At 39.0% G+C, this 11,052-nt stretch overlaps 1 protein-coding gene across 1 annotated transcript; it reads left to right on the forward strand.

Annotated features, from left to right (window-relative positions):
* Nucleotides 1-205: 205 nt before the first annotated feature.
* Nucleotides 206-10,826, forward strand: mllt11 (MLLT11 transcription factor 7 cofactor). The gene is made up of 3 exons (XM_057828356.1): nucleotides 206-324; nucleotides 5,428-5,591; nucleotides 10,491-10,826. Exons 2-3 carry the CDS (start codon nucleotides 5,460-5,462, stop codon nucleotides 10,584-10,586), a joined length of 228 nt encoding a protein of 75 aa, XP_057684339.1. The 5' UTR covers nucleotides 206-324; nucleotides 5,428-5,459; the 3' UTR covers nucleotides 10,587-10,826.
* The last annotated feature ends 226 nt before the right edge of the window (nucleotides 10,827-11,052 follow it).

Here is an 11,052-nt window from a genome sequence, read left to right on the forward strand (position 1 = left end):
AGAGGGCGTCCATACTAATGGAAACAGAGTTAAAGCACAAATGCACACATAAATAAAGCATGGCGTATTTGTCTTTTCATGTGTTGTCACTCATAATTCATCTTTAAGCAAACTAGCATTCATTAAAGAAAGATTTTTGTAGATTAGGTTAGCTTTTGTTCTGAAATGCCCTCTCCGGAAGTAAAATCTTGACGCAGCCGCAAAAAGAATTTTCTCATCTTCAACCTGCAGCATCTGCCCAGCCCGGCCCGGCTCCTCATCCGCATCATCTTCATCTGTATCAGAACAAAGGCTTAACTCGTAACATTTACATCTTGCAAACAGGTAAATTCACTATTTGAAATCTGAAGTTTATTCATTCATTGCCTTCTTTCCGCCGGGAAAAAAAATCCTTTCATCAGCGCACGTACGGACATTAAAAAAAAAAAAAAACCGAAAATCCGTACGATATTTTGGTCGGTTTATTGATTTAAAAGAACGAACAGAATATTATATGAGGAAGAAATTCGGATCATTTTGTTGTCATTGTGTAGAAAGGCTTCAAATGTAGATGCTGGCCAACGCCTTAAGAACAACAGCACAGAAATGGACGCCGATATTTTGCTTTAAAAATGATTGACTGATTTGACGTCACATAACCACACCGTAACTTTGACATACGGTATTAGCATTTACAATACCTAAACTTAGGTGGCACATCATCAGCTCAAACGGCTTTAATGATGTTTCAAACTAAGCAGTGGCGTTCCTAGCCTACATGGTGCCCTGGGCGACAAGACGACCCCGCCCCCACCCAAAAAAAAAACAAAAAAAACCCCACACACACAAAAAAACAATCAAAACGCAGTATTTTTTAACAATGTTGCATTTATTTATTAACGCTATCAAACCGTCGAAAGTGCACAACAATAAATATGTGCAAGAGAATATTCATTTAACATTACAAACACTAATAAAAAACGAAAGACATAATAAAGTGTGGACAATTCTACTTGTGACTAGCTCACTGAGATGTGTTGACCACTACAGGTTCTCCAGTTAGAGAGCACAGGAGATGAAATCAAATACTTTTTTGAGCTCATGTGCAGGTGTGCATACATGACCATAGACTTCATAATGATATTGACAAGACACGGGGCCGTCAAAGCTGACAGAGTGGAATCACAGACAAAGAGCTTTTTTCGTTGAAAATTCTTGTGAATAAATGCTTAAATACCTGAATTCCATATAGATATGGACGTAAAACAGTCTCAATTCTTGGTTAAAAGCAAAAAAAAAAAAAAAAAAAAAAAAAAAAAAACGTGCAGTTAGCATTTATTTTACGTAAATATGTCGAAGTACGATGCTAGTCTGTCAGTCAGTGTTGCGGCCGCCTTAAGTAAACAGAGCCTTTCCGTTGAAAATTCTTGTGAATAAATGCTTGAATCTAGAGCTAAAACGAATACTCGAGCAACTCGAGTAACTCGAGTTTAAAAACTGATCCGAGTAGTTTTATTCACCTCGAGGAATCGTTTAATTTTGCCAGCTCTAAGCATCAGGTTTTGCCTGGACTACTTTTAATGTGGGACAACGTGCTGACGTCACGTGGGTAGAGGAAGACGCAATAAAAGAAAAACAAAAAAAACTTACCGGAGCCGACAGCCGCTACAAACTATGCCGACGTTGCTAAAAACTACGCCCGCATGATGCTAGTAGCAGGTAGTGTCCGATGCATCTCTTAGCATGCATTTAGGACTAGATACAAAATGACAGACTCGGCCCCGTCTGGGCACCGTTAGTAAACAGCCGCCATCTTTAAGCAGTAAACTTCTCATCGCTAATAAATATAACGTTACTGTCACTCACGTAACGTTATTCCTGCGGAGGGCTAGGTTTCTATTCATTATGACCACTGTCGATGCGTGGCTAGCTCTTACATACAGGCTTTAGTAAATGTGTAAAAACACAGCGCTGTAGAGTGATGAGGGTGTAAAATTAAAACATAATAAAGCTAACTGTCAGTTTTAGCTCAGTAGTCATTGCTGAATAAAACACCAAGTAACACTGGTCCCTAATGTGCTCCAGTACAGCAGGTATCATACATTTATTTTGAACACTGCAAAAACTAAAAATCCTATCAGTACTTACAATTTAGACTAACTTAAAACTTAACTAGAACTTAAAAATAGCTTGACACAAATGGAATTAAATTGAAACACGTGGGAAAAACACATAGCTTTCAAGTGATGTGTGTTATCAAGCGTAATTACGTTTTTAGGTAAGAAATATGTTTTGGTTTTTTTTCAGATCTAGAAGTTTTTTTGAGTGAAATCAGTCAATTTTTTTTTCTAGTCACATCTTAGATGCAATTGTTGGCTGTTTTCAACAATGTACATCGGAAATAAAGACATTGATTGACTGAAAATGGTTCAATATTGGATTAAATGTGTTTTTTTTCATGTATATTTATAATTGCTCTTTAAGTATAAAAAAAATGTTTTATCCGATTACTCGATAGAATTTTCAGTCGATTACTCAATTACTAAAATATTCGATAGCTGCAGCCCTACTTGAATCCCTGAATTCTTTATAGATATGGACGTAAAGCATTCTTGATTCTTGGTCAAAAGCAAAAAAAAAAAAACAAAAACCATGCAGTTAGCATTTATTTTACGTAAGTATGTGGAAGTACCATGCTAGCCTGTTAGTCAATGTCGCGGCCCCCTTATGTAGACAGCTTTTCTGGTGAAAATTCTTGTGAATAAATGCTAGTCTGTTAGCTCTTTGTTATGATAAGGGGGCTACCACAATGGCTTTTTCCGTTGAAAATTCTTGTGAATAAATGCTTAAATCACTGAATTCTTTATAGATATGGACGTAAAACAGTCTCGACCCTCGATAAAAGCAAAAAAAAAGTGCAGTTAGCATTTATTTTACGTAAATATGTCGAAGTATGATGCTAGTCCGTGAGTCGATGTGGCGGCTGCCACATGTAAACAGAGCTTTTCCGGTGAAAATTCTAGTTAATAAATGCTTAAATCCCTGAACTCTAGATATGGACGTAAAACAGTCTCGACTCTTGGTTAAAAGCAAAAAAAAAAAAAAAAAAAAAGTGCAGTTAGCATTTATTTTATGTAAATATGTCGAAGAATGATGCTAGTCTGTTAGAAAATGTGGCGGCAGCCTCACAACAAAGAGCTTTTTACGTTGAAAATTCTTGTGAAAAACAAAAAATATAATAATTACCTTGAATCCTTGAACAAATTACTCCTGAGGCAATCCTTCCTGTTCGTATCCGGTACAGCTTTCGTACTTTTTCACCTAAATCCGGCGTTGGATCGCTGCATGTGTCGCTGCGACCGACCGCGAATAACTGAACCAGATTGTGGGATTGCACCCTACTTGAAGGCGTGACTTAGTGAAGGTCGAATCTGACCCGTCAATATCATTAAGAAGTCTATGATATATATATGTACTAACATAATAAAATAAAAGTTAATGCACTCATGTAAAGCTGTCAGAACACGAGTGGCGAATGACAAAGACGCTTGGAAACACACATACTCTATGGGTCCCTCTTAGCCAACTAGACAATAGCCAATGGCAGACAGCTATAGGTATGTTACATTAATAAACTCTGGGAGCTGCGAGTACCAGCTATACTGTATGCCTTTCGTATCCTGAAATTTCTTTCTTAACAAGAGGCAATATCTGTCTCTTGAACCTGAAAATTCTGTATGTATAGCCATTCGTAAGTAGAGGTACATGGAAGTGACGTAAAATGAACTCATTGTCTACCATTGACAATGATGGAAGTCCAATTCTATATTGGAAGGGCTGGCGGTGAATGCTAATTTTCTAGTGCCATTGACAGCGCTCAATGTCCAATCCATTTTGACTGGGAGGGGATGGGGATTTGACATCGAACCCCGTCAATGGCACTGGAAAATTAGTATTGAGGGGAGTTCATTCATTCACACGTCCCAGTCAAAATGGATTGGACATCAAGCGACGTCAATGGGAGCCAGTGAGCTTACTAATTTGGCCAAAAACAAAAACTATTAGATCTACGGTAATTGCCATAAATGTGGCCCGCGGAGCAAAATGAGTTTGAGACCCCTGTCCTAAAAGGAACATTGAAAGAATTTAATGAAATAAGGCTGGCAAGGTGCCTCAGGGCAACCACGTTGGTAGTGGCAATGTTCCCATCAAAGGAAATTAAAATTAAATCATAACTAGTTTAGTTCTCAATATATTTTTGAAAGATGATTTTTTTTGCTATTCTGATATTCTGTTTGTGAATGTAGCTATAAGCCCCCCTGATGTAAACAGAGCTTTTCTGGTGAAAATTCTTGTGAATAAATACTTAAATCCCCGAATTCTTTATAGATATAGACGTGAAACAGTCTCGATTATTGGTTAAAAGCAAAAAAAAACAAAAAAAAACAAAACAAAACAAAAACAAAGGGCAGTTAGCGTTTATTTTACATAAATATGTCGAAATACAATGCTATTCTGTTAGTGAATATAGCTAGAACCCCCTCGATTTAAACAGAGATTTCCGGTGAAAATTCATGTGAATAAATGCCTAAATCCCCGCTTTCTTTATAGATATGGACTTTAAAAGAGTCTCGATTCTTTGTTAAAAGCAAAAAAAAAAAAAAAAAAAAAAAAAACAAAAAACAAAAAAAAAACTGGGCAGTTTGAATTTACGTAAATATGTCGAAGAATGATGCTAGTCTGTTAGCTCTTTGTTATGATAAGGGGGCTGCCATAATGGCTTTTTCCGTTGAAATTTCTTGTGAATAAATGCTTAAATCACTGAATTCTTTATAGATATGGACGTAAAAGTCTCGATTCTTCGTTAAAAGCAAAAACCGGGCAGTTGGCAGTTATTTTTCGTAAATATTGCGAGGTATGGAGCGGCTAATTTCCCCAATTAATTTTTTTCACAACATTTCAAAATGCATGCATGGTACGAAATATATAAGAATTCCCTTGAATCCTCGAACAAATCAATCCTGAGACAATCCTTCTTATTAGTATGCGGTCCAGCGTTCATAATTTTCCAATGTAAATCCGGCTTTGTGCTCAAAAGCATGTGTGAGAGTTTCACTCCTACCGACTTCTGATAAATGAAGCTAAGTCACCCAGCCCCCTACGGGCAGGCGGGGCGCAGTGAATGAAGGAGCTTTCAAGTCAAGTATTTTGATGTCTATGGTCAAAGCATCTATTCAATCAATTGCTGCCATTGATGGCGATAGACATTCAATTCATTTTGACTAGGAGAGGGCGAATGAACGTACCCCATCCTGATGAAAATAGATTGGACGTCTATCGCCGTCAATGGCAGCCAATGAGACAAAACACCCTGACGTAATTAGCAATGAGATCTACATTGTTTGCTGACCAATCAATGAATTCCAGCTGTCACATTGACATCCACAGTGAGAGTGCCGCCGTGTTCCGGACCAATCGCCATGGACAAGAGAAGCAGCCAGTATGATTCCTTCCTGTTCTGGAGGCAACCCATCCCGGCGTTGGATATGTCTGAGCTGCGAGACCTGGGTTTGCTCGACGCCGGAAATGAGTCTGTCGGATCAGGCCGGCAAGTGAGTAGGCGGGGCTAAAGTTTCACCAGTTTTACGTGGAAAGTACAGTCATGGACGAAATTATTGGCACCTCTAGAATTGTTCCAGAAAATACAACATTTCTTACAGAAATTAATTCAATTACAAATGTTTCCAGTATGAATGTGTTTATTTGTTGGATGAACACATTGGAAAAACACAAAACAGCTGAAGAAAATAGCCAAAATTGACACCATTTTAGAGAAAACTCAAAAAATATGCTGGACAAAATTGTTGGCACGCTCACCTCAATATTTTGTTGCACATCATTTGGAGGAAATATCAGAAAGCATTCGCTTCCTATAACCATCAATAAGTTTCGTGCACCTCTCAGATGGAATTTTGGACCACTCTTCTTTTACGAACTGTTCTAGGTCTCTCAGATTTGAAGGGTGCCTTCTTGCAACAGCAATTTTGAGATCTCCCTATAGGTGTTGAATGGGATTTAGATCCCGACACATCAATGGCCACCTCAGAGTCCCCCGGCGCTTTGCCTCCAACCATTTCTTGGTGCTATTTGAGCTATGTTTGGGGTCATTGTCCTGTTGGAACACCCATAACCTCTGACACAGACCCAGTTTTCTGAAACTACACCCTACATTCCGACCCAAAACATTTTCTATTTTTCATGACTCACTGTCAAGGCGCCCAGTGCCAGAGGCAGCAAAACAACCCCAAAACATCATTGGACCTCCACCATGTTTGACTATACTGCACTGTGTTCTTTTCTTTGTAGGCCTCATTTTTTTCTGGCACGGGGACTAGTCTCCAACCATTTCTTGGTGCTAGTTGAGGTGTGTTTTGGGTCATTGTCCTGTTGGAACACCCATGACCTCAGACGCAGACCCAGTTTTCTGACACTACACGCTACATTGCGGCCCAAAACATTTAATGGTCTTCAGATTTCATGACTCCTTGCACACTGTCAAGGTACTCAGTGCCATAGGTAGCAAAACAACCCAAAAACATCATTGGACCTCCAACATGTTTGACAATAGGCACTGTGTTCTTTTCTTTGTAGGCCTCATTCCTTTTTCTGGCAGTGGGCACTGGTCTACAACCATTTCTTGGTGCTCTTTGAGGTATGTTTTGGGTCATTGTCCTGTTGGAACACCCATGACCTCTGACGCAGGCCCAGTTTTCTGACACTACACCCTACACTCCACCCCAAAACATTTTGAAAGTCTCCATATTTCATAACTCCTTGCACAAGGCACCCAGTGCCAGAAAAAAAGAATGAGGCCTAGAAAGAAACAGTGCCTATAGTCAAACATGGTGGAGGTCTAATGATGTTTTGGGGTAGTTTTGCTGCCTCTTGCACTGGGTGCCTTGACTGTTTGCAAGGAGTCATGACATCTGGAGACCATCAAAATGTTTTGGGCCACAGTGTAGGATGTAATGTTAAAACAGGGTTTGCATCAGAGGTCATGGGTGATCCAACAGGACAATGATCCAAAACATAGCTCAAATAGCACCAAGAAATGGTTGGAGACGGAGCGCTGGGGAATTCTGAGGTGGCCATCGATGTGTCTGGATCTAAATCCCATTGAACACCTATGGGAAGATCTCAAAATTGATGTTGTGAGAAGGCACCCTTCAAATCTGAGAGACCTAGGACAGTTCGCAAAAGAAGAGTGATCCAAAATTCCATCTAGAAGTGCACGAAACTTGTTGATGGAAATAGGAAGCGATTGCTGTTATTTCCTCCAAATGATGTGCAACCAAATATTGAGGTGAGGGTGCCAACAATTTTCTCCAGCCAATTTTTTTAGTTTTGTCTAAAACAGTGTCAATTTTGGCTTTTTGTGTTTTTCCAATGCAGATCCCAGAAATAAACACATTCATACTGAAAACATTTTTAATTTCATCAATATCTGGGAGAAACTGTGTATTTTCTGGAAAATTTCCAGGGGTGCCAATAATTTCGTCCATGACTGTATGTAAAGACCAAATTTGACTCGCGAAGTAGTATGTAGTTGTACCGTAATTTTTGGACTATAAACCGCTACTTTTTTCCCTTATTTTGAATCCTCCGGCTTATAGTCCAGTGCAGCTTATTGTTGATTTATTGTGTTAATAGGTAACACTTTATTTGACAGCGGCGTCATAAGACTGCCATAAGACTGTCATAATTATGACATGACACCATCAATTGGCATTAATGAATACATATAACAGATGTCATTAAGCGTCATCTGGCAAATTATGTCACTAACTCCATTTATGTCCAGCTTGGATCTTTTACATCCATTCAAAAGTAAGATAATTAGCCGAATGACACGAAATGATGTCTTTCATAAGCCTTTATTAACGCTCATGGCAGTGACATGTCATAATTATGATGGTCTTATGACAGTCTTATGTCGCCACTATCAAATAATGTTTCCAAATACCATAACTAGCAAAATAATAAAACAACTGGAACATTAACTGAAGAAGTAATTAGCACACAACTTGAATTTTGATTGTTATGTACATCTGCATTGTGTTATTTGCATCTGTAGCGCTGCAGTTCATGCTAGGAGGCATGTTGGATGACAACAGTGTTGACAGCAGGTGACATCAGAGGTGGACTGCCTACCTCAAGGGAGCAGTGATAGCCAAATGAAGCTTCTTGACCAATTGTTTCAAAGGTTCATGGTGGTTCATTTGGTTTTATGAGTCGTATGATGCCGCTGTCAAATAAAAGTGTTACCGGTTAATATCTTTCGGTGTAAATATCCCATAATACAGTGAGAACCGCTGTTGGCTAGTCCAGTGCTGTTTATCTATGATCAAATGCCATTTTTGTATCAAATTTGGTGGGTGGCGTCTTATAGTCAGGTGCATAGTATAATCCGAAAATTACGGGTAGTAGTCGTCACCTCCGTGAAGTTGGCCCCCCCATCAGAGGCAAATTTATAGAAAAATGATGTCATTCGTTTGTGATGCTATCGATTTTTAGATAATAACAATTCTTTTATAGGCCAATCTGAGGTGACCCAGCCCTCAGTTTGAATTAAAATAGTGTCAATTGTTTGTGCTACGTTTGTGCTGTAAAAAGTTTTGTTTGAGCTACTATCGTTTTTGAGATTAATTTCGAGTGATGTCAAGTAGCCCCCCCCCTTTTGCAAAATGGACCTGAAATGGTGCCATTCGTTTGTGCTGTAAAAAAAACTTTGTTTGTGCTGCTATTAATTTGTAGATATTGAGGTATTAATTTCGAGTGATGACGTCAATCGCAGCAACTCTGTCGCACCTGACAAAGCATACCAACTCTCTCAATAACAGAGAGGTGTCCCGAATGTAGCACAAACAAATGGCACCCCTTCCGGTCCATTTTGCAGTAAATGAGGGGACTGTGAGTCACGTCATCGAAATTAATATCTCAAGCCTCCCATTTACTGCATTGCATGAGTTGTTGGAACAACTCTTTTGTTATTGAGAGAGTTGGTATGCTTCGTCAGCCGCGACATCGAGGTGCTGCGATTGACGCAAAGGCGTAGGTTTACAGAGGGACGGTAGGGACATAACATTAGCAACTTTCCAGAATGCTCAAATTGTCCCCACCAACTTTTAAGCAACCTTATTTGCATTATAAAATGGCTTCAGTTATATAGGTCATTCTGATTGTCTTCCCATTTGTTGGTTGTAAGGATATAACTGACCGGACCATTTTAAATGGAATTACAGTACAGTACTTTCATTATGTTCAGACTTACGTTGACACCTTTTCACTTACTGAATGTGCCAGTCCATTATTTTCCCTCAAACTCACGTTTGATTGGCTGATGACTTGAACCCCCCCCCCCCCCCCCAGCCCGACATAAATACAACATTCTGACTCCTCCGCCCCCTTTGAAGACATTGGATATTAGGTTTTTTCCCGTCAGCAGCAGCCACTGTAACTCATGTAAAAAGACGTCGATGTTGTGGAAGTGGGGAGCACACCACTAATTTTGCTCTGAAAGTCCGACCTGCATCAGAGTTAGCATAACATTAAGTGTGAATTTCTCGAACTAGAGAAGGAAGCTGCGCTGGGAGAAATATCCTCCTGTATGTTTTCTAGTTAACGCTAAACTAAGAAATGTAGTGAACTAATGATTTCCCCCTTGTAGATAGTTAATTTATGATTAACAAGTTAGTATTTTTTTGTGTATGTTAATATGATTGTGTTCAAATATTGCAATTCAAATTTGATGATAAAATCCAGACATACATTCTGGAACTTTTCAAACCGTTTCTTTAGTAGTTTTTGAAAACAAAGGTTTGAATCGAACAGTGTATCACTTGAACCAATACACATGAAAGTTACTATTGGTCAATACAGATTTATTTTGCATTGCATTTTGCATCGTCCCTACCAATGTTGAGACCAAATCTACGCCCTTGGATTAACGTCATCACTTGAAATTAATATCTTAAAAACGATAGCAGCACAAACAAATTTTTTTTCAGCACAAACGAACACGAATCTAGCACAAACGAATGACATTTGCATCTGATGGGGGGCCAACTTCACGGAGGTGTAGTTGTCTCATTAGTACAACACTAAATCTAGTTACTCTTGCCAAAGGATAAAGAAAATATTTTGTTCTGTTTCCTTATTGCTGCTGAACCATTTGTGTGAATGATAAACACAATGTGGATGCTAATTGGTATAAAGCTAGCAGTCTTTTTGTAAAATGCATATGTGTCAATTGTTAACATGAACCCAGGTGGGTGTAGCCTAAATAACTTGACGCCTTTTAGCTAGAAGGGCTTGACACCACTTTTGAGATTTTTTTTTAATTATTGACAGTGATCGATGTGCAATCCATTTTCTAATCTAAATCACATTGAACGTCTGTTGACGTCAATGGCAGCCAATGAATTAAATGATGGCTCTGCGTGTGTGTCCAGGAGGAAGAGCTGAGCGAGTTCTCCTCATTCAACTATTGGAGGGAGCCCATCGCTGACGTGGATGCACTCCTCGCCGACCTCAACCTGCTACTCTGAACGCCGGCCTTTAACCTCCGACCCTGCATGCATTTGTAACTTAACTTAAAAGTCACTTTGCTTGTCACTTTATTTTTTCATGTTTTGAAATCCAAAGTTGTATTCGGTTTGAACATATTTGAAGCCATGTTGTTGTATTTATTACCTGCTACGGATCATGAGCAGGCCTCACTAGTCTTTTGAATGTACTACCACTTGAAACAATTAAACAGTGGACATTAAAGCAATTTGCAAAGCCAAGTGATTTTATTTTATTTTTTATTATTAATTTACAAAAACATTGATACAAACATCGCAGAGCTTCGCTTTTACATGAATAGTCTCACAGTGTCAACATCTGGCTTTCATTCATACCGGTAAATCACTTGAGCTTCATAAAAACATACCACTGGTCAGAGGTCAGCATTCAGGGCGGCCATTTTGTCTTCCCTACTACAGTTTTCAAGACAGTAAACTGATCTGCAGT

The sequence above is a fragment of the Corythoichthys intestinalis genome, chromosome 22, assembly GCF_030265065.1.
Source record: "Corythoichthys intestinalis isolate RoL2023-P3 chromosome 22, ASM3026506v1, whole genome shotgun sequence".
Lineage (NCBI taxonomy): Eukaryota > Metazoa > Chordata > Actinopteri > Syngnathiformes > Syngnathidae > Corythoichthys > Corythoichthys intestinalis.

What these genes read in the sequence shown, in the direction of transcription:
- mllt11 (XM_057828356.1), top strand. Translation starts at nt 5,460, where the DNA reads ATGGACAAGAGAAGCAGCCAGTATGATTCCTTCCTGTTCTGGAGGCAA. An exon ending in CTGTCGGATCAGGCCGGCAA is followed by an intron (nt 5,592 to 10,490) that starts GTGAGTAGGCGG and finishes GTGTGTGTCCAG; the next exon opens with GAGGAAGAGCTGAGCGAGTT.